This window comes from Hydractinia symbiolongicarpus, chromosome 10, assembly GCF_029227915.1.
Source record: "Hydractinia symbiolongicarpus strain clone_291-10 chromosome 10, HSymV2.1, whole genome shotgun sequence".
NCBI lineage: Eukaryota > Metazoa > Cnidaria > Hydrozoa > Anthoathecata > Hydractiniidae > Hydractinia > Hydractinia symbiolongicarpus.
In genome coordinates, this window is record NC_079884.1 from 12,013,212 (window position 1) to 12,037,005 (window position 23,794).

General features: G+C 35.1%; 3 protein-coding genes across 5 annotated transcripts in view; 1 reads left to right on the top strand and 2 right to left on the bottom strand.

Moving 5' to 3' along the window:
* LOC130612747 (succinate--hydroxymethylglutarate CoA-transferase-like) lies at window positions 1-16,288 on the bottom strand. 3 transcript variants are annotated; one of them, XM_057434100.1, is made up of 14 exons: window positions 16,267-16,288; window positions 13,890-14,033; window positions 13,456-13,513; window positions 8,435-8,508; window positions 7,825-7,910; window positions 3,219-3,269; window positions 2,884-3,096; window positions 2,652-2,795; window positions 2,311-2,406; window positions 1,973-2,047; window positions 1,698-1,795; window positions 780-946; window positions 416-622; window positions 1-337 (listed from the first exon to the last, which is right to left on the bottom strand). In XM_057434100.1, exons 2-13 carry the CDS (start codon window positions 13,996-13,998, stop codon window positions 447-449), a joined length of 1,347 nt encoding a protein of 448 aa, XP_057290083.1. In that variant the 5' UTR covers window positions 13,999-14,033; window positions 16,267-16,288; the 3' UTR covers window positions 1-337; window positions 416-446. The 3 variants fall into 3 exon arrangements, with proteins under 3 accessions (XP_057290083.1, XP_057290082.1, XP_057290084.1); XM_057434099.1 differs by lacking the exon at window positions 1-337 and having other exon boundaries at window positions 361-622; XM_057434101.1 differs by lacking the exons at window positions 1-337; window positions 13,456-13,513; window positions 16,267-16,288 and having other exon boundaries at window positions 361-622; window positions 13,890-14,032.
* The window catches only part of LOC130612749 (uncharacterized), a 19,066-nt gene continuing 6,352 nt past the window's right edge, over window positions 11,081-23,794 (top strand). The window contains exon 1 of the mRNA XM_057434102.1: window positions 11,081-11,644. Within this exon, the coding sequence (XP_057290085.1) occupies window positions 11,107-11,644 (538 nt within the window). The 5' untranslated portion in view covers window positions 11,081-11,106. The remainder of the gene's footprint in view (window positions 11,645-23,794) is intronic.
* LOC130612745 (succinate--hydroxymethylglutarate CoA-transferase-like) lies at window positions 18,413-23,210 on the bottom strand. Its single transcript, XM_057434095.1, has 9 exons — window positions 21,275-23,210; window positions 21,040-21,097; window positions 20,839-20,912; window positions 20,575-20,660; window positions 20,414-20,464; window positions 19,843-20,295; window positions 19,685-19,759; window positions 19,312-19,576; window positions 18,413-19,173 (listed from the first exon to the last, which is right to left on the bottom strand). The coding sequence occupies exons 1-9, from the start codon at window positions 21,426-21,428 to the stop codon at window positions 18,980-18,982; spliced, it is 1,410 nt and encodes a 469-aa protein (XP_057290078.1). The 5' UTR covers window positions 21,429-23,210; the 3' UTR covers window positions 18,413-18,979.

A 23,794-nucleotide genomic window follows, 5' to 3' on the forward strand; every position in this document is an offset into this window, starting at 1 on the left:
AATTTAGTGATTTTTAAATATATACACGTTGTTAAATATTGTTACAAAACATTCTTGACTCCATATATATTGCGTTACATAAAGAACCAAATAAAAAAGAATTCAAAAGTAAAATTTATTCGATATTTGAGGTCGCGTTTCCACTACAAGTGAGGTCAAGGTCTGTGGACAAAACGTTTTGAACTCATTCATCGTATGAACGAAAACCAGCCTTAAAAAGTAAGAAAGTCGCGCAATTTGTTAAGTAGCAATTTTTTCACAGGCTCGTCATAAACATGCAATGCTGAGAAAATATTTTTACTCGTCGCTGAGGGATATATTGACATCTTCACATTTTCTGAAAAAAAAAGCGCATCGAGCTACAACTTTAATTGATGCTTGCAAAATATAAATCGGCTATCCAAATGCAACTTACAATGAGCTATACCAGATGGAACAAAACAATGCTATTTAAACTTCAAATCAGTTCCGTCTTCGATAATTCCGATCTCTAGCAGTTCCTGTATTTTGTTCTTATCGTACTCCAATATGTCTTCCAAAACTTCCAACGTGTGCTCTCCACGCAGAGGCGGATGCAGAGGAGGTACCAGTATAGACGTGCCATTATAATCAACGGCCGGACCTAAAAATAGATTTGTATCTTACCCCATCTTTGTGGCTTTGGATATTTTATTCCTTCAAGCTACATTTTCAATTTTAAATGAAAAGGTTAACTTAGGAATTCTTGAACTGTAACTAAATTTTATAAAAGACAGATACGAATTCGACACTATAGTTACCTGGTACAACAACTTGACCTGCAGTTGGATGTGGTATTTTAAGGACCATGTCAAGATCATATACTTGCGGGTCATCAAATACCTCTCCTATTGTATTCACACGACCACAAGGTACACCAGCGTCATGTAGAATATCCAACCAATATTTACTTGGTGCTTCTGATAATCTGAGCAAAATTATATTCAATAGATTAAATCCGGCTTGTGTTGACAAACTATACGAGAAGGCTTTAAACAGGCATGCACACATAACGACTAATCTCATAGGAGTAGGCGTATAACTATTAAGTTCATATGTTACAACGACAAAATTTGGTAGGAAGATAGCTGTTTTGTTTATTGCGATTATTCAATCTTTTTAAGTAACCCTTTTTGAGAAAATGCATTCGTACGAAGTCTCAATAATAGAACACTAAACTTTAAAAGGAGTATATCTAACTACAATTAACTTCTTAACGAAGAAGACTTTTGGCATTCAGCTCCTTTTATACCTTTCCGCTATATTGAACAGCAGCAAAATAATAATTTTTTGAGGGTAGTAATTTTCGCGAATCCAAAAAAGTAACATTTCGCAAGCCTTATTTTTTGCGAAAAACTAAGAGGGTTATTTACGGTTAAAACGGAGATTGAAATATATATAAATCTAATTTTTTTTTTCACTAAACACGACTTCTGCCACCTGCTGCCTAAAAATCGACAGTGTTTGGCATTGTCGGAAAGGAAATTAAATCCCTTTGCTTATGGACTCACTTTTGGCATTTCAGTGATCGTGCATTATGGTTAATAGACTGCATGACGCTATTTTAGTCTTGCTCCCACGCAGATATGACTCGTACAGAAAATTTAATTACGTATTTTTTAAATGAGTTACTTATCAACTAAGAACGAAAAAAATGAACGCAACAAAACTAATCATACTTTGCTTGTATGGTTTTTATCAATGTCTCTCTGTTCACAACACGCTTCGGGTTTGTCAGATATCTTCTATCAGTTGCTAACTGTGTCAGTCCGATCGCCTATAGCAAAAAAAGATTACACGCAGAATATCATCAACACAACAATTCCAGCATAGAAACATAATTAAAATTTGTTTTGTGATATTCGAGAATTGCTTCCCAAATTGTAGGTTTTGTCCAGATGTCATTTCCTTGCAAAAATAATTCCACACGAAAATTATTTTTCGTAAAGTATACCTTACACATGTTTTGAAAATGTTTGTTGTTAGCTGCAGCCACTACAATATCATGCTCATCACCGGTATTGAAAGCCTGAACAATAAAATATTAGCACATTCAAAACACAAGAAAGTTAATTCCTTGCCTAGCTACCAGTAGAATCAGTGATAGCAAGGGAGCTCTCATCGTTTGAGTGAGTGAATATACGCCCTATGAAGCGCATTTTATCCTTTTTTAAGAGTTTAAGGGCCAGTTGGGCCTTACAACACAGTGAGATTGAAATTAAAATGAAAAGAGCGCCTATTAATACAACTTTTATATCTCTTATTTAGAATAGTAAACAAACAAACAAATACCTGATATGGTACGATAGTACCATGTGCAGTACCATGCCTCTTACCCACGTGACCAACATTGAGATAGTTTGCTGCAATGTGAGACAAAAACGCCACCTGTACAAAGAGGGAAGTAAAAATTCAGAAGATAAAAAAATAGCTGAGTAGTGAAAACAAAAGTAATAAAGACAAAAAAACAAAAAAAGAAAAGAAAAGCAGTGAATTTTTAAGGTGAATAAATAACTGGAACATTGATCTTGATATCGTTTCCTGAAACCGTTAGTGGCGTTGAAATGTGAGCGGTAATTACGCTAATGGCGTTGATATGAGTGGCATTTATGACATTGGCAAAAGGCTCTTACTTGTGATTGAAGAAGAGAAGCATCTATTTTTTTCCCAACACCACTTGACACTCTTTCATACAGTGCTGCAAGGATGGCTCCGTGTGCATACATTCCTGTCATGATATCTGTAATGGACACACCCACTACACATGGGTCTCCATCCTAAATAATATTAACCAGCGAACATATTTAACCACTCTTAGCATAATTATGTAAAAACAAACAATCATTTTGTTGGTATGATACAAACCTCTGGTCCTGTTATACTCATTAATCCACCAATCCCACTTGCAACTAAATCGTACCCAGGCTTTTTTCGGTCTGGACCACGTGCACCAAATCCACTGATGGAGCAATACACAATTCTTGGGTTAATCTCTTTTAATACGTCATATCCAAAACCCATCGAGTTCATCTTATTGGGTGTAAAGTTTTCAACAAAAACATCACTTCGTTTCACTAACTAAAAACAAGTTTATCTCAGTTCTTGTAAATAATGTTAACTAAACTTTGGGTATTTTTCAAAAAATAAACCCTTCATATAATACATATTTTGTATAATTAACTAAAATATGGCAAACTTACATCATATATCAGATCTTTTCCTTCTGGCTTTGTCAAGTCCACGGACACTGACTAAATAAAAGTTACAACATGTTTGAGTACATTACTGTAAACACAAAAAAAGCTTTAGAAGACGATAACTAGTTCAGCAGATGTTAAAAAAATAATTTAAAATAATTTAAAATAAAACTTTGACCGATAAAATACATTCTCAATAGATTCTTATGGAATATATTAGTTAAAAAAAATCAAGTTGAATTTTTTTAATTTTTCAAAATAAACAAATTTTTTCATGCACAAAATTTAATAGAAAGCCCTTGAAGGTTTAAATATTTGCGATATTCAGATAGAGGCCAGAAACAATGGGGGTTAATTGCTGGTCAAATTTAAGGCAGTAGGCATGAAAACAAACATACTGACATTATGTTTAACAAACTATTTAATTACTGTGCTATTTTTTGTTGAAAACACAACGTTCTATTAAATTTTAGTGTTTTAAAATTATATTTTGGGAGGCTGATGTACAACAATTATTTTATTTAAAAGAAAAAAGACATGGGAATGGCTATTTAACCCTATTCAGGTTGGGTCTGAGTGCCCCAGTCAAAGGTTGGGTGAGGGGGGAGCCCTACCCCTATATTTACTGATCTACTTGCTTATTTTGAAAAATATTTGGCACAAATGTTAGCTGACATAAAATAACTAAAGTGGCAGAAGTATTTTTAGTTTTTGTAATAAATTGCTGATTTGTAATTTTTTTGAGCATATAATATGCAAATATGCTCTAAAAGATCAAATTGCACAATTTTTTTCTTCTGAGCCTGGAATATTTGTTCTTTAGTCTTTTATTTTAATTACAGGTCTACCTATTGTTATTATTATCTTATTATCTTATGTTGATTATGGAAACTTCAAACAGTTTCTACATAATACTTAGCACATTTGCGTTTTCAATGATATTTACGCCAACATTTACGTAATAGGGTGCCTATTGTGCTAAAACTGTTAATTAAGCCAAATATGCTGGCGTTTATTGGGCCCACATCATCAATCATCATCATTCTCGGCTTAACGTCTGTTTTCCATGCTAGCATGGGATTGACGGGGTATATTAATGACCCTCTTCCAATCTGATATAGAATGTGTTAGATCTAAACTCAACTTCCTCTGTATCAAGTCTGTCCTTATAACCTCCTGCCAAGTCTTTCTCGGTCTGCCTCTGGGCTTTGCCCCAGGAACTATCAAGTCTCTACACTTTCTTACCCAATTATCCTCCTCCATTCTTTCCAAGTGCCCCGGCCAATTCAATCTTCTTATCTGGATAACATCTTTAATTCTACGGAGACTTAGCCTGCTTCTTAGCTCATCTGAACTCTTTCTGTCTCTCAGACTGGCGTTACACATCCACCTAACCATTCTCATATCATTCCTTTCTAAACGGTCAAGATCTTCCTGCTTCACTGCCCATGTCTCACTACCGTACAACATAACACTTCTTACACAGTCCTCATACAACCTACCTTTTACCTCAATTGACAGGACTCTGCTAGTCAACAAAGGAAGTAACTCTCTGAACTTTTTCCAAGCAGAACCTATCCTGCAAGTAACACTTCTTCCAACACCCCCTTCACTGCCCAACATATCACCTAAGTAACAGAAATTCTCAACTATCTCTAACGAGCCACTGTTGTACATCATTAAAGCTGGAAATACTTCATTCTCTATAATCTCACCTTTGCAACGCTTGCATACAAACTGAATGTCAGCTCTTAACCTTCCAATAATACTACTGCACTTCTTATGTACCAAATGCTTGCAAGTCTGACAAAAAATTGAGTTACTACCAACCCCTTTCCTGCAAACTCCACAAGGCCACTTTCCAACTACAAGGTCACACTTGGCTGCAATGCTACTAATCATGACTTTAGACTTTGCTGTGTTTACCTTTAGCCCTTTCTCTTCTAGCCCTTTCTTCCACTTCTCAAACTTTTCAACTAATTCTTCCAACGATTCTGCTATGAGAACCAAATCATCTGCATACAATAACTCCCATGGACAACCTGTTCTGAACTCCATCGACAGCGCTTCTAAGACTAGAATAAACAACAAAGGACTAAGTACAGAACCCTGATGTACACCAACATTTACACTAAATTCATCACTACGTGAATCGTTAATCCTGACACGACTTCTAGCATTGCTGTACATAGACTGTACCATCGTAACTAGCCACTCATCCACACCTAATTTTCTCATAGCCCACCAAATAACTTTACGAATCAAATTATCAAAAGCTTTCTCTAAATCTACAAAGGCAAAATAGAGATTCTTTCTTTTTCCTAAATACTTTTCCTGAAGCTGTCTGAGTAAAAATATTGCATCTGTAGTGCCACGGCCTGGAACAAAACCAAATTGCATCTTATCTATATCAATTCTTTCTCTAAGTAACTTATCAATCACTCTTTCAATAACTTTCATTACTTGATCAACCAACTTCAAACCTCTATAGTTACCCCTTTCTAATGCATCACCCTTGCCCTTGAAACAATTCACTATTACACTCGACTGCCACTCACTCGGAATAGCACCATCCTTTATAATCTGGTTAGCAAGACTTGTAATAAGCTCAACTCCAATATATCCAGATGCTTTTACCATCTCTGCAACAATACCTGATACTCCTGCAGCCTTGCCAATCTTCAATTTCCTAATAGCCTCCACTACCCATTCTGTCTTGATCTGCATAGCTGGCCCTTCTACAACATCATCATCAGACAAATTATCCTCGTCCCAATCAAACTCAGTGTTAAGCAACCTCTGATAATGATTCTTCCAAGCTACCCTTTTCTCCTCCTCTGTGCTAGCCAAAACACCTTCATCATTACGTATACACTTCTCACCTACAACATCTTGATTAGTCTTCTTCATTTGCTTTGCTATCTTGAATACCTCATTGCACTGGTCTTCCTTTCTTAACACATCTGCAAATCTGTTTCTCTCTGCTTCTGATTTTGCCTTATACACTGCTGTACGAGCACGACGCTTAGCTTCTAAGTAAATATTTTTACTACCACCTGACTTCCACTCTTTCCAAAGTTTCCTCTTTTCCTTTATACACTGGTCAACCTCATTATTCCACCACCAGGCCTGTCTATGTCTAGCTTGTCCTTTCGTCCACCCACAGGTATCATCAAAAGCCTCTAGAAGACAATTCTTCAAAGTAGTCCAAGCACTTTCAACATTGTCACTATCACATTGACCATTGTGGGCTAACTGCTGAACTTTTGCACTAAATTGTCTTGCTACAACCTCTTCCTTCAGCTTCCAGACTTTTCGACGGGGCCTGTACTTTCCCTTGGCTTCTTTAACACTCTTCAAGATAATATCACAAACTAGCAACCTATGCTGGGAAACACACTCTTCCCCCGATATAACATTCACGTCCTTCACCACTTTCTTGTCTGACTTTCTAACCAGGAAGTAATCTATCTGTGTCTTACAACCACCTGACTCATATGTTATCAGCCTACTCTGTCTCTTACTGAATGATGTGTTACAAACCACCATGTCCGTTGCCATTCCAAACTCAAGCAATCTCTCCCCTTCCTTATTTCTGCTCCCAAATCCATAGCCTCCATGCACACCTCTATAACCTTCTGATGACTTTCCAACATGACCATTAAAGTCGCCGCCCACCATGACTAGTTCAGTGTCTCCAAACTTTGATGTGACTGCTATTAACTCATCATAAAATTTATCTTTATCTTCCTCACTGAGTCCACACTGTGGAGCATAAACTGACAGAAAAGTGACAATCCTATTACCTATCAAAAACTTTATCACTATAATACGACTATTAACACGCATAACATCTATTACTTTTTCTACCCACTTCTCTGCAACGAATATGCCAACTCCTCCATATCCATCACTATTACCAATCCAAAAAAGCTTATACCTTGCTCTCCTACCTTCCACAAATCTCACTGAAGCTCCTCTCCACCTGACTTCCTGAACACAACACATTTCAACAGATCTATGTTCTAACATTTCAACTACTTCACCTGCTCTACCTCTCAGACTACCAACATTTACACTAGCCATCATCAACCTAGTGTTATCTACCTTGCGCAAAATAACATGTGAGGGTGCAATAAGGGCATAAACACCACACAATAAATTATAAATCTCACACAATAAATTATAAATCTAATGTATTGATCACATATTGTAAAATGCGCTTAATATTCGAAAAAAAATCCAGTTGAATTTTTGCATAAAAGACCTTAGAAATATGGGCGTAGCTGGTCACCTGTTGAGTAATAGTCAATAGAAACTTATTTACTATTCACGTAAAATAATCCAGGCAAACAAAAGTTACAAGTAAAAAACGGAACGGTAGGGTATTTCCGCCCCCGAACCTGAATAGGGTAATAAGATTTCGAATACCTAAAATCTTAGAGATGACAATAGTATACTAAATTCATAACCATTCCATTAAAAAGCTTAATAAGTTAATACTAAAAATTTACCAAGCAAATAAGAAAACAAAATTTGCAAATCAGGATCATTAGTTGCAAAAAGTAATAACTTTCCATACTATATACTAGAAGATAAAACATATTACCTTTTTATTCCTGTTAATGGAGAGGTAGTAACAACTTTCACCACCAACAAAAGGAGGACCCCAATGTCGTGTATCATCACCAACACCTAATTAACAAATAATACTGACCTGTAATATCTGTTTGCACTTAGAGTTCAATTCTCATGTTTGAAGGCTCCATAATTTAGAAATATTGTTTTTCTTATAATCATGTATAGATTGATTTTTTCTTTTCAATTTTCGTCAATAATGAAGATTGTTTCTTAACTGCTTTGGCCACAATCATACTTAACAACCATTTTTTATATTATGTTGAAAATGAAGCGGATTTAATTCAGAATTGGTTAAAAATGGCTATTATCGAATTCATACATATTTTCGGAAACACAAGATTGAAAAGAAACAGCAATTAATTTTTTAACTAATATTCCTTCTTTGAAAAAAAGGCTCACTAATCTTGGCAAATATTTCGATTTTTAAATCGATTTGTCTTGCTCTTTTTTGTTTATATATTTTAATATATAAAAAAGAGTATGCATGTCCATTGTTCTCAATGCAACTCATAACATTACGTAAACGGAAAGTGGTGTATAAAATAATATAAAAAGATTTGTCAAAAACTCCTTTATACCTGGTCTTTCTACTTTGATAACTTCAGCACCCATGTCGCCCAGAATTTGGGTGCAATAAGGACCGGCCAGTACTCTAAAAACAAACCAAAAAAAAAGGATTTTAAGGTTTCAACGTGAAACAACATTACTGTGGAAAGTTTAACATTTCTTGAACATGATAGTTTAGTAGGCAATGCTTCGGGAGATCCTTTTCCCATCATTGGGCAAAATTAACCAATCAGAAACGAGTTGATAATTACAGTTAATTATGATAATTAACATTTTTTGACCTAGATGGAGATAACTACTTCTTCTTTATGGCTGGTAACCAAATCTCAAGAAGTTGATACGAGATGCTGCTTATGTGTTTGTCACATTTTACACTGTTGATGCTTTCATTTATCTTTCTAGCTGTTGTTCTGGATTCTCTGCTAACAATTTTCTTCTGATTCCAATTAAACTGATGACTTGTGCTTCAGCTGTGGTCCGCAATTTCATTTTTCTCACATCTTCATTTCTTGTTGAAACTGTTGCTTAAAGGGAACCCAATGTTGGACTTATAGAGCTTAAAAAATTAGCTAACAAGTCTTTTTAAATATTTTAAAAAGCTCTTCTCCTTCTAAAGAAATTCACATTTAAAGAATTTTTATATTTAATTATGCTGCATGAATTATGATGTCATATTTCAGTAATAGCAAATTTTGACATTTCCTTTCAGTAAGTTTAGACCTCTCAAGGGGTGTACATTCAAACTTTATCAATGCATAGATATTGATTAGCATAACAAGTCCAAATTTGCTATTACTGAAATATGACATCATAATTCATGCAGCATAATTAATTCTGAAATTCTTTAAATGTGAATATCTTGAGAACGAAAACAGCTTTTTAAAAAATTTAAAAAAACTTGTTAGCTAACTTTTTAAGCTCTACAATATATAAGTCCAACATCATTTTGTACCTCGGGTTCCCTTTAAACATCCATTTTGTTTCACCTATACTGCATGTAATAGTGTTGGATATGGAGGAGTTCGCATATTCGTTGCAGAGAAGTGTGTAGAAAAAGTAGTAGATGTTATGCGTGTTAATAGTCGTATTATAGTGTAAAGTTTTGATAGGTAATAGGATTGTCACTTTTCTGTCAGTTTATGCTCCACAGTGTGGACTCAGTGAGGAAGATAAAGATAAATTTTATGATGAGTTAATAGCAGTCACATCAAAGTTTGGAGACACTGAACTTGTCATGGTGGGCGGCGACTTTAATGGTCATGTTGGGAAGTCATCTGAAGGTTATAGAGGGGTGCATGGAGGCTATGGATTTGGGAGCAGAAGTAAGGAAGGGGAGAGATTGCTTGAGTTTGGAATGGCAACGGACATGGTGGTTTTGCAACACATCATTCAGTAAGAGACAGAGTAGGCTGATAACATATGAGTCAGGTGGTTGTAAGACATAGATAGATTACTTCCTGGTTAGAAAGTCAGACAAGAAAGTGATAAAGGACGTGAAAGTTATATCGGGGGAAGAGTGTGTTTCCCAGCATAGGTTGCTGGTTTGTGATATTATCTTGAAGAGTTTTAAAGAAGCCAAGGAAAAGTACAGGCCCCGTCGAAAAGTCTGGAAGCTGAAGGAAGAGACTGTAGCAAGACAATTTAGTGCAAAAGTTCAGCAGTTAGCCCACAATGGTCAATGTAATAGTGACAATGTTGAAAGTACTTGGACTACTTTGAAGAATTGTCTTCTAGAAGCTTCTGATGATACCTGTGGGTGGACGGAAGGACCAGCTAGACATAGATATACCTGGCGGTGGAATAATGAGGTTGACCAGTGTATAAAGGAAAAGAGGAAACTTTGGAAAGAGTGGAAGTCAGGTGGTAGTAAAAATATTTACTTAGAAGCTAAGCGTCGTGCTCGTACAGCAGTGTATAAGGCAAAATCAGAAGCAGAGAGAAACAGATTTGCAGATGTGCTAAGAAGGGAAGACCAGCGCAATGAGGCATTCAAGATAGCAAAGCAAATGAAGAAGACTAATCAAGATGTTGTAGGTGAGAAGTGTATACGTAATGATGAAGGTGTTTTAGCTAGCACAGAGGAGGAGAAAAGGGTAGCTTGGAAGAATCATTATCAGAGGTTGCTTTGTCTGATGATGATGTTGTAAAAGGGCCAGCTATGCAGATCAAGACAGAATGGTTAGTGGAGGCAATTAGGAAATTGAAGATTGGCAAAGCTGCAGGAGCATCAGGTATCGTTGCAGAGATGGTAAAAGCATCTGGATATAATGGAGTTGAGCTTATTACAAGTCTTGCTAACCAGATTATAAAGGATGGTGCTATTCCAAGTGAGTGGCAGTCAAGTGTAATAGTGAATTGTTTCAAGGGCAAGGGTGATGCATTAGAAAGGGGTAACTATAGAGGTTTGAAGTTGGTTGATCAAGTAATGAAAGTTATTGAAAGAGTGATTGATAAGTTACTTAGAGAAAGAATTGATATAGATAAGATGCAATTTGGTTTTGTTCCAGGCCGTGGCACTTCAGATGCAATATTTTTACTCAGACAGCTTCAGGAAAAGTATTTAGGAAAAAGAAAGAATCTCTATTTTGCCTTTGTAGATTTAGAGAAAGCTTTTGATAGAGTGCCACATAAAGTTACTTGGTGGGCTATGAGAAAATTAAATGTGGATGAGTGGCTAGTTACGATGGTACAGTCTATGTACAGCAATGCTAGAAGTTGTGTCAGGATTAACGATTCACTTAGTGATGAATCTAGTGTAAATGTTGGTGTACATCAGGGTTCTGTACTTAGTCCTTTGTTGTTTGTTCTAGTCTTACAAGCGGTGTCGATGGAGTTCAGAACAGGTTGTCAATGGGAGTTATTGTATGCAGATGATTTGGTTCTCATGGCAGAGTCGATGGAAGAATTAGTTGAAAAGTTTGAGAAGTGGAAGAAAGGACTAGAAGAGAAAGGGCTAAAGGTAAACACAGCAAAGTCTAAAGTCATGATTAGTAGCATTGCAGCCAAGTGTGACCTTGTAGTTGGAAAGTGGCCTTGTGGAGTTTGCAGGAAAGGGGTTGGTAGTAACTCAATTTTTTGTCAGACTTGCAAGCATTGGGTACATAAGAAGTGCAGTAGTATTAGTGGAAGGTTAAGAGCTGACATTCAGTTTGTATGCAAGCCTTGCAAAGGTGAGATTATAGAGAATGAAGTATTTCCAGCTTTAATGATGTACAACAGTGGCTCGTTCGAGATAGTTGAGAACTTCTGTTACTTAGGTGATATGTTGGGCAGTGAAGGGGGTGATGGAAGAAGTGTTACTTGCAGGATAGGTCCTGCTTGGAAAAAGTTCAGAGAGTTACTTCCTTTGTTGACTAGCAGAGTCCTGTCAATTGAGGTAAAAGGTAGGTTGTATGAGGCCTGTGTAAGAAGTGTTATGTTGTACAGTAGTGAGACATGGGCAGTGAAGCAGGAAGATCTTGACCGTTTAGAAAGGAATGATATGAGAATGGTTAGGTGGATGTGTAACGCCAGTCTGAGAGACAAAAAGAGTTCAGATGAGCTAAGAAGCAGGCTAAGTCTCCGTAGAATTAAAGATGTTATCCAGATAAGAAAATTGAATTGGCTGGGGCACTTGGAAAGAATGGAGGAGGATAATTGGGTAAGAAAGTGTAGAGACTTGATAGTTCCAGGGGCAAAGCCCAGAGGCAGACCTAGAAAGACTTGGCAGCAGGTTATAAGGACAGACTTGATACAGAGGAAGTTGAGTTTAGATCTAACACAGTCTAGATCAGATTGGAAGAGGGCCATTGATATACCCCGTCCAACCAAAGCTAGCATGGAAAACGGACGTTAAGCCGAGAATGATGATGATGATGATGCATCACAATCTTCACACAGGGTGTTGTAAACAATATTGCTTTGTCTTTCTGTTTAGACAAAGTGCTTAGTAGGGTGTTTTAGACTTAACAATGCATTTGATCTTGTGTTGCCTTAAAACGTAACGAAGGATGTCCCTGGTACCTAGTAGAAAGGATAGGAATGCTGGTGCCACAAATTCCTCCCATGTTTCCTTGTTGTTTTGGTTGCATTTTTTTTCATTTTACCTTTTCTACGTACATGATGACTTTTTGGCTGTATCCATTTGCTATTAATGCATTCTTTACATGTCGAATTTCTTCTTTCCTCTCCTTTTTGCTGACTACTCTGTTAGCACGATTCAGTAATGAAGATATGACACTTTCTTTGCAAGATTTCTGATGGTTTGATTCAAAGTTAAGGTACTGGTCAGTGTGTGTTGATTTACATTACACTGAAACGGAAATGGTACTATTCTTGCGTCTGACGAAAGTGTCAAGGCAAGTGATACTTCCATCTTGTTCAACCTCAACAGTATAAAATTATGTTGGACTTTATATAACAGAGCTTAAACAGCTGGTTAGCAAGTATTTTTAAATTTCTATTTTTTTAAAAAAGTTCTATCGTTCTAAAGATGTTTACACTTAAAAAATTTCAGAATTAAATTGTGCTGCACGGATGTTATATTCGGAGATAGATAGATAGACTTTATCAATGCATAGATATTATAAAGGTGAATTGATAAACTCCAAGGCCTTTTAATTATTTGCTGACGACCCCATAATTTGGGATATGTATGTCGGTTTGCAATCAAATTTTGTGAGTAAACATATTGGGTCTATACAAGCTTGGAGATAAAAAGACGCAATGTACCTTCTTTACATGTAATTAATTCCATGCAGTCAAGAGTGCGGTTGATCAAGGCAAACAGATGCTTACTTATCAGTTCCTGAAAATTACAGCATAACGAAAACACTACTTGCTCTTATATTAAAGGGATTTAAACAAATTGATCAGTATATTTTTAAAATAACTTGCTGTAAGCCTGTGGAAAAATTCACAAAAAAAACAGCCAGCAAAAAAACACAAAAGACTTTGCCCACTGCTAATATGGAATATTAAGAACCTATGAATTATCATTAAACAGCTTTAAGTACTTGAGCCTATACAAAAAGTGTATTTTTATGCATAATACCTTGTCATATCACAAACTCGGACACCATTTAATGGACCTCTATCTTCCTCCCAGTCATCTTAAAAAATGATATATATTTTATATTAAAGTAAATATTTTAAACAAGATAAGAAAAATTAATGTGTATATAGCTATTCAGGCTTTTCTGGAAAGGCCTACAATAGCACATGCACACACTCCTACACACACAGATTGATTAGGGCTATTGATATATATTTATAGCACGCGCACATTCATAAATTATATAGGGAGCTCCCGATCAACGTAGTACACCTAAAACACACGAAAAAAAATCCTCATAAATTCACACTCGCAAAACTCTCACACGTGCTTTCTGAAAAAGTATTGGGTATATACTATACATAAAAACTTTAAAAGTAAAACAATAAGTGGTAGTTAAAGAAAGGTATACACAAAAGAAAGAAATAGCATACCTGACACTCCATGAAACTTCGATTTAAATATCTTTGATGAAGTACAAGCAGCATTGGCAATTTTTTTTAACTTTAAAAGTTGTTTCTTTATGTGTCGAGAATGCAACATTGTTTACAATTCTCTTTTATTCCTAATATGTAGACCTAGGATCAAAATTAAAAAATTAAACATTTCTAGTGTACCAGCCATTTAAATTAATTCCAGTTTATTTTTAAATGATTTCTTTCAAGGAAACATTTTCTTTCCACTCACAAAGAATATGAACTCTTTTATTTTTTTAAGCAAATTTTCTGGGTAGCTCAAGGTTCAAGAGGAACTGAAATTAAATTTGAACTATATATATGTATTCTTCTAATTCTTCTTAAAAAATTTCACTAATTTGCAGTGAATTATATTTCTTTTTTTGAATGGATTTCTTTGATTACTGTTGTCTGTTGCTTATATTTTTTACCTACAGATGCTTGTGCATGTGGCAAAAAAAAAACCTTTTTAACTTTTGTAAGCATTAACAATTTGAAATTTATCATTGTAATTTAAAGATTTCAAATTTTATAAGAGTTTGGCCGTAATATTCAACTAAAGTGACACATTTTTACTGCAGTTGATTTGCATAGTCATTTCTCCATAAAACATCAAATGTTTTGCTACTAATAGAGGCAGTTGTACCTAGTGTATAAAGTTGAAAATTTTGCATTTCCATAAATTTCAATGGTGATCATTTTTTTCTTGTTGGTCATTTGTTGAAAATGATAAGAAAACTTTAAGCATGTTAACCCGGCTCTAAGAATATTTGCATTATATATGGAAGAAAGGCAATGCAGGATAAACAAAATGGCAATGTGAGATTAATTAGTCAATTAAAAGTTAGTTATAGCAAGCTTCTAACAAATAACTTTGTTTAATAGTATTTTTTCCAATGCTCTTATTGCAGAAAAAAGTCTGCAAAGCATGACTAGTTGTCACCAGCACCTTATTAGGACAGTGTTTAAAACAGATCGTTTCCCATTTGACCCCAGTTGCTGACAGTTTATTGATTGGTATCGCTACCTAAAATGTATATACATCAAACATATTTTTAAAGTTATTTATAAAAGGAAAACGTCATGTGGTTTGGAATAAACCTGATAAGCATTAAAGCAAAATGCAGCTGAGACAGGTTTACACTGGGCAACCCCGTCACTCTAAAAGGTAGAAAAGTCTAGAAAAAAAGTCACAGGAACAACTATTTGTATTTGCATGGGCCAAATACCCAAATTACCAAACACCCAACACTAAGCACTAAACTGCTACATACTAAAGCATAAACATAAATGGCAGACTTACTGCGCAAATACAGTCGTGAAGGTGATAAAAAAAACTTTGAGGTTCGAATCTCATGAACATAGTTACTTAACTTTTTTTATTACAAGGTAAACCTAAATTTATTAAAATACATATAAAGCAAAAAACACATCATTTACCTTTATGATTTTTTTTTTCGTTTCTCCTTGAAGTCAAAAATATGCGAATCAAGAATAGCGCCGGGCACCCTAACTAAATCTCTGTTGGATTAAATTAAAAGATATCGTTCACTACAGCCTAAATGTTGGTTATGTCAGAATAAAAATGTGAATCTATGAAGAAAAAGAGAGTATGGCCTGGTGAACTAGTTTTGCATAAGTAAAGTAAGTAACTTAGTTATTTGCATAAGTAAATTGCGCAGCTTGCCACTAAGCTATCAACAACAAGTTGAAAAACGTTGAAACGCTGTTGTGAATTATTTACTTTGGTTTGTATATAACTATTTTCAATCAACTACTAGCGTAAAGTGAAAACGCTTATAAAATTGTTTCAAAGTTTCCTTATAAAAATCAAGAGATCTATTAAAAAGAAAAACTTCGTTCGACTGTCTTGCGCGGGCTACCGAACACCACCTATTCACAGGCGCTATCCCACTACTGCTCAGCGCGGGAACTTTTGCCTGCTGCGTTTCCGCCCTGGGCCGATACGTTCCTCATTATCGAACCTGGTACTACATGAATTCCTTCCTGTAGACCATGTTGACACTGAGCTTAGTGTGGACGCCTGATCGACATAGACAACTGACCGATAGTGGTCCCGAACTCAAGCCGTTCGTAAGTTTAGTCTCCAAGTAGCTGGATTACAGGTGCACGCCACTACACCCAACTGACGGAGAAGGGTAAAAAGTATTAAGTTATCGTTATTTTCTTAAAATTATTTTTAACTTTTTTTTTTAATAGTTTTACTAATATTAACCGGATTTTACATTTTCCCGCCTAGAATTTTGTTAAATACATAAAAAGTAGCATTCACAATCAGCTGTAGGTAAACTAAGTTTTAAATTTACACACGCCTCTTCAATAAAATATTTCTCACCTTATAAAAAAACAGCATACAGGCCTTTTACCTTCCCGTCTATTTTTTCGGAACCCATTGTTTGCCCTTAGATAATAACTATATAGGTTTGATCATATTTATCATAAATTATCAAAATCTTCTTATCGCATATGCACCAACGAGAATTGTATTCTCTAAAAAGCTTAGAATACACCTTTCCCGAATTTATATTTTGTAAAATATTGCGTGCATGAAAACGAGGCAAATCTTGGTAAACATTATTCGCGTTCATATAAACATGGAGGAAGACAATACTATGAGAGATATTTTGCTTAAAATAATTGAGCAAAATATAGATTTAGTCTTCGATGAAACTGAAGAAAAAGGGTGAGGGAAAACATGGAGTGAATGCCACCGTTCACGATAAAAGAAATTGAAATGCATCGACAAAATAGTTGTAAACAGCACGGTGTGGCAATTATTATGACTTTGGAGCGTGGCAGAAAGTTTAGGGATGAACTATACATATCTGCTGATAGCATTTTTACAACAACAACTGCATTTGCTCCAAGTAAAAACAGAATTTTTTGAAAGACTTAGTTATGGTCAGCCCTGTAAAAAGTAATGCTGACAAAAAGGTATCCATCTAACGTTATATGATCCTAGAATTAATGATAGTTTGTGTAACATAAATCCAAGAATATTAAAACTGCAAGAAGATATGCTTATGGTTGACAAACGGGTTGGTTTTGCTCATTGTATTGAGAGTACACGAAAAAGAAAAAACAACATTAAATATGCGAACTTTCTTGTTTGATCTACATTGTCACACCAACTAGTACCGTTAGAACAATCTTGATGGTATCATCAAGATTGTTACTAATATTAATATATCTCAAATACTTCAAATAAATCAAAACATAACGAAACACAACCCTATGAGTTTATTGATGTAAATCCTTTATTAATCCCACAAGATTGGGGTAAATTAAATCAACATTACACACACAGCTAGCTGTTCAGTAAAGTCGTTTATAGTATCATCAATTAGTTTTTCTTTTAACATTGAATTCCTCAGTTTTGATAGTTTCTAATTCATCAGGAGTGAAAAAACCAGGTTGTTCTTCAGTGATCTCAGCAGAATCAGATGAAGAACTTTCATATGTGCTTTCAGAATCTGTTTCGACTACTACAGGAAGTGCTCTTTTTTCGGACTTTTCCTTTTTTGTGTTGTATTATTTTGTTTGAACGTAAATATATATGGCACAGAGCCATTAATGTTTTCCGTTCACAACCAAAACTTAGTTTTACACAGTGTACTTCAAAGTGGACTTCGCATACTTTTGTGTTCTTGTTTACTGTGAACACATCACACCTCCCTTTCTACGATATCTTGAAATGATGCTTACCCATTGTTTTCTCAAACTTGGATCCGCTGGAAATGAAAACATTCCAATGCCTGTTTAACTCTGGGTTTATTAAGAGTAGAACTTTTGCATAACAGTACGCAACAAGAGTTACCAGGTCAAGAGGCTGATATACCTGGATAGATTAAATTATGATAAATTTCTTGCTGACCTTTCTGATTGCTACTCGCCATCACAAATACATATTCTTCTTTTACAAGACAAGTATGTTTTTAAATACATTATAAGTGGTTTCGTTAAGAAAAACCTGCAATCCTTTAGAAAAATACACAATAAAAGATCATTCACAACGCATAAAAGTATCACACTCACCAGCTGTATTTTTAGTGTTTACAAAGTTTACTAAGAAGTGCCTCGTTTTCATGCCGATGATGTAATCGATAATTTAAATTCGGGAAAGGTGTATTGGAAAATTAAAATCCGATTGGAATTTCGTCGAAAGGACTCTACTGAATACCCCGTCATAAGTGGGTTTTTTCTTCTTTTGACACTCGTGAACGACATTTTAGAATAGGCCCTGGAATTATGCGCGATTACCTTGTTTTTGTCTGTCGGGTTGGTTCATCACCTTTTCGCTAGGGCTCGTTTTATATTTTCTGACATCTTGAGGGCGAAAGGAAGGTCTTAAAAGGAAGGTCAATCTTAAAAAAATACAAGATGACCCCAGGATGGAGTTTCTTAGATCACCTCTTAAAAAATTTTACAATTTTATGATGGTAATGAGCTCCTGAGAGGAGGGGCCATGAAATAGTCTGAAGTTGCATAAGCTGAAATATTTATTTTTTAGAACACACTACTACATCTTTAATTTCAGCCATCAATAAATAAATTTTTCTACTTTTTTTTTTCTTTTAAATACTTTTACTATTTTTTTTCTAATCCAGAAGACTGGAAGTTACAAAGTAATAAATTAAATAGGAAGATGTTAAAATAAATAATATTTTAATTTAGTATTTATAACTACTATATTTTCGTTTTAAAACTATAAACAACAACAAAAATGGTTCTAGGACCAATAAATATATCCTAGCAGTTAAAACATGGAAAATAGAGCAGCTCTAATATTTTCAAGTTGACAAAGTTTTTCACATCTCGTTTGCAATAAATGTGTTTAGTTTTTTGTTAAAAAGCAGAAGATTCTTAAAAATATTTCTAAAAATATATCTGGCGTGAACACGTCTGTATATTCGTCGTTAAGTATTCATTAGCTGTCTCCATTACCATGACAAGAACACGTCGTGAGAATGTCATGTACTCGTCATTGACACTCAGAAGCACTCGTCGGCAACCATTTCAATCGCCATGACACTATCTTTACGTCAAGTTTAACCCGTCATCGCCATTTTTTCTACTTCTTCTAATAAACTTCCATCTTCAATGACGTTTTTCTCTAATAAAGTCCTGATGTCATGATCACTATAATTTAGCTCTTTCAGAACATCTACAGTATGCTCTCCCAATATAGGAGGATGCACTGGTGGATGCAGCACGCTCTCACCGTTGTATGCCACTGGTGAGCCTGAAATTTAAAAGTAAAATGTTTTTTTTAACTTTACCCTTGAAAGCCTCCTCGCAAAGCAATAATCTACATTACATAGGAACTCCTTGCAAATTTCGCAAAGCTTTATAAGACTAGTTATAGAAACAGTTATTATACCTGCAACGTTAATACGTCCAATTGTTGGATGAGGTATACTTTGAACAAGGTCTAGATGTGCTACTTGCGGCATTTCAAATACTTCTTTTACGTTATTTACACGACCACAAGGCACGCCGACGTTGTTGAGTTTTTCAAGCCAGTGTTCGCACGTTTGTGTTTGCATTTTATCTTCTATTATTTTTATAAGTTCTTTTCTGTTTTCAACACGTTTTGGATTTGATTCAAATCGCGCGTCTTCAAGTAGTTCAGGTAAATCAAGCGCCTAAACGAGATAAAACATATAAATGTTAGTTTCAAGTTCTGCATGCAGAAGAAGGCATATGTTTAACCATATTCGGTCACATAAAAATAAGTTAATTTCAAGTCACACCTTCATTGCGTTTTGAAAGTGCTTGTTGTTGGCTGCTGCAAGTGCAATTTCACGTCCGTCAGCTGTTGCAAATGCCTGTCAATTAAAACCAAAAATGCATTTACAAAACCGTTTTCCTAAAAACACACTTTCATTACTTTAAAGGCAATTAAAAATACCTGATAGGGAACAATTGTTCCATGAGCGGTGCCATGACGGGTTGCTATGCGACCAGTATTTAAGTAATTCGACGCAACGTGACATAAAAATGCTACTTGAGTTTGTAGTAGAGAAGTGTCAATCTTTTTTCCTTTACCGGTGATCATTCGTTCATATAAAGCTGAAAGGATCGCTCCATTGGCATACATTCCGGTCATGATGTCAGTAATCGATATACCAACAATGCAGGAGTTCCCTCCTTCCGGTCCGGTTATACTCATTAAACCTCCAACAGCTTGTGCGATTAAATCGTATCCGGGTTTATTGCGTTCCGGTCCTTGGAATCCAAAACCACATATGGAGGCATACACCAATGAAGGGTTGATCTTTTTTAACTCCTCGTACCCAAACCCTAACGCATCGATTTTCCCATGTGCAAAATTTTCGACGAACACGTCACTGCTTTTCACAAGCTTTATAAAAAAATAAAGATAAAATAAATGACAATGAACAATTGTGAAAACAGAGAACAACCAAGTGAAAAGAAGTTACAATAATCTTGAAAAGTAAACGTAAAATTTAAAGCCTCACCTCGTAAATGATATCTTTTCCTTCTGGCTTTTTCATGTCAATAGCTATACTCTAAAAACACGAATAATATTTTTGAATTACAATGCTAGGCCAACGTGCTTTGAAAATTAACATTATAGAGAAATGACTTTAATTTTTGTATTAAATTTTAAATCTGTTACCTTTTTGTTTCGATTAATCGAGAGATAGTAACAACTTTCGCCATCAACAAAAGGCGGACCAAAATGTCGAGTATCATCACCAACACCTAAAAACCAAAAAAGTTGGGATTGTCAATAATAATAACAGAGCACACGAGATATGGAAAGAAAACGTACATATTGAAAAAGGCGGGAAGCACACAAGTTTTTGGAAGCTCTTTCATCCCCAATATTGTACGCTAGGAGGACCGGTGCAAGCAAAAAGGGTATATATATAACACGAACCTGGTCTTTCTACTTTGATCACTTCAGCTCCCATGTCGCCAAGTATTTGGGTGCAATAAGGACCAGCTAGTACCCTGAAACATAAATGAGGTATATTTTTTGAAATAGACAAGAAATCTATTAAAGAAATTAGTTGTAAAAAACCATTTTTGGTGAATGGAATTTGAAAATAGAAATAAGACACCAATTTGAAATTCATACCTGCTTAAATCGCACACTCGGACGCCATCCAATGGTCCTATTCGTTTTTGTGGTTCGACTGAAAAAAAAGAATATCATTAATTTATCAAATTAGATTTTCAAACAAGTATTTTTTTAAAGCGTTCTTCTTATGTTTAGTTTCTTAAAATACTATCGTTTCCAGCATGATAATTTTTTTCTTAAAAAAACTCAATATTTTCTTATCACTTTAAAAATCGTTTTTTTTTTCTCTTACCGTCATGTAGATGTTCTCCATGATGATGGTCAACACGATAACCGTACCCTTCCTCATGATGAAATGTCGACTTCCATACGACTGGATTGCATAGTATTCTTTTCAAATACTTAGCACTGCTTAACTTTAAAAATGATGTTCTAACAGATAACATTCGTGTATAAATAAATTAACGTTCTTCTTCGATGTCTTTCTTAAAATGATTTGACAAGAACGTGTGCGCATCTGCTTTTATACTCGCACCAAAGTAGTTTCCAGGTTGTTCACTAGTACAACGCAGTTTCGTAAATCGGCCTATTACGCAACTCATATGCGTTCGAACATTTCCTTTGGACGTCACATCGGTTATTCGAAGATTCCAAACACTCCGTGACGGTTGTCCTCTTAATGCTGCCATAATGCTTCATTAATAAAATTATGTTACAAAAACATCTAAGATGAAGAGCGGACTCTCACCTTGCCGTGATCAATGTCATCCATTTAATTACAACGCTCGTCTTGAAGCCACACGCCATCATTAATAACACGAAGTGATGTTGAATTAACATCCAGTGAATGCATGACGGCACGTCTTTAAATATTTCATTAAAAATGGCGGATCAGGTGTTGTAATAACTGACAATGAACACAACACAATGAGGAGTTACCAATAACAATACAAAGCATAAGTAATTAATGCATAAAAAATTTAAGATGCGGTAAAGAATTTTAAATTTTAATAAAAAAAGTTTGATGAGAGAGCCATCATATTCATCTCTCTGATGCAATGATTTGTTTTTAAAACCAAGATTTACTTACAAACATTTTGACCACACGAACATGTGTCATTTTTTGCTTACTCAAACGATTTTTATCGTCATGATGGACACATTGACGCCTGGAAAGTGACAAATTATCGTGGACGTGATAAATGAAATTTTTGTCAGCAATTTGTCATCTTCTTTGAAAAGTTCAAGCACTTTCACCAAAGAAGCCTCTGAAGGTAAAATACTAACATTTTTCCCTTGAAATTTGACAAGGTCAAGATTTTTCAATTAAACTGCCTATTTTCATAAGGATATCATGATTCGGACGGGTATTGTGGACGGGTTTATGGTGTCAGATTACGGTGATTATAAGTTAAAACGAGTTTAGTTAAAACTGCAACTTACAACGCGGGGACGAACGTTGTCGTTTGAAATAATCACTCCTCGCCACCGCAAGCATTTGCTTTTGTTTGTTAACAAAGGCGGACTTTTCAAACATACAAACGAACGATTAAATTGCGATCGCTCGTACGTAAACCACTTTCGTAGGTATGACGTCACGAAATGTTCGCACGGTCATCGAAAATGTCAACACGGACAAAATTTCATTTCCTTAAATGTTTGTGTACACGAGTAATCACGAAAGACAAAGTATAAGATATAAGTTGGAAAAAAAAGTTTAGACCCAACCTCGATCCCAGGCCTTGCCCTGGGAACGAGGTTGGTTTGAACCCTAAACTTATTTGTACCACCAAAGATTAATTTGTTTGAAAAAGTCCATGTAGAAACCAAACTTGTTTCTCAAATGACGCTCTTTTATAACAACTACTAGATGTAAGCAATATTTTTATAAGTATAAACTCAACAAAAACATTCAAGTTAAATTTAGAAGGCATATACAAGGTAATGAAATATCAAAATCCTGACCCCAAATTTTAATTGGCCTAAAATTCAATGCGTGTACAAAACTTAAAAATTGCCAACGCAACAAGTACAATTCCATCACAACAAGAAAAAAATTCGGTATAATTACTGCATTCTGATTGGCTCAATACAAAAATGTGGACTCAGAATTGCTGTTAAAAGTGGCGACACGAAGGAATTTTTCAGTAACATTTTTTGTTACTCGCAGCATGTTTTTTGTTGCCAGTGACAAGATACAAAATCAAATTAATGTTGCAAGTGACAAAAAATGCTGTAAGCAGCAAAGACCTGTTCTGTCGATACAAGTTAACTGAAAAAGTCGCCTCATGGCATAGCATCATTACTCAATAGACTTTTTCTTATGTTCTTATAAGAATCGTCAAGGCTCTATTTGCGAAATTTAAGAAAAATCCATTATCAGAAAGCAAAACAAAAAATTCTGTTTCACAACATTTCTCTTACAGGAATCGACGATTTAGAAATAGTGTAGTGGAAAAAATATGTTATACATTGATTCTCTGTTAATAGATGACAGCCTTTTCCTTATTTATTAACCTTGCTTTAATTTTTCTTCACAGTTTTAAATACATTTATTTGGGGCTCAATATATTGATTTTGCATCTTCAAAAAAGTGCATATTTCCGGCAAACTTAGTCAGGAGTCCTGACGCCTATATTTTCGATAACGATACCCAAGAAACGAATCGAAGTTAATTATAAATGTCAGAATATAAATTGAGTCTATGGAGAAAAAAAGCGAGTTTGGCTTGCTGAAGTAAACTAACCTATATTTTTAAAAATGTACGATGAGGACGTTTTAATTGTTTGTGAGATAACACATGTAGTCCGGT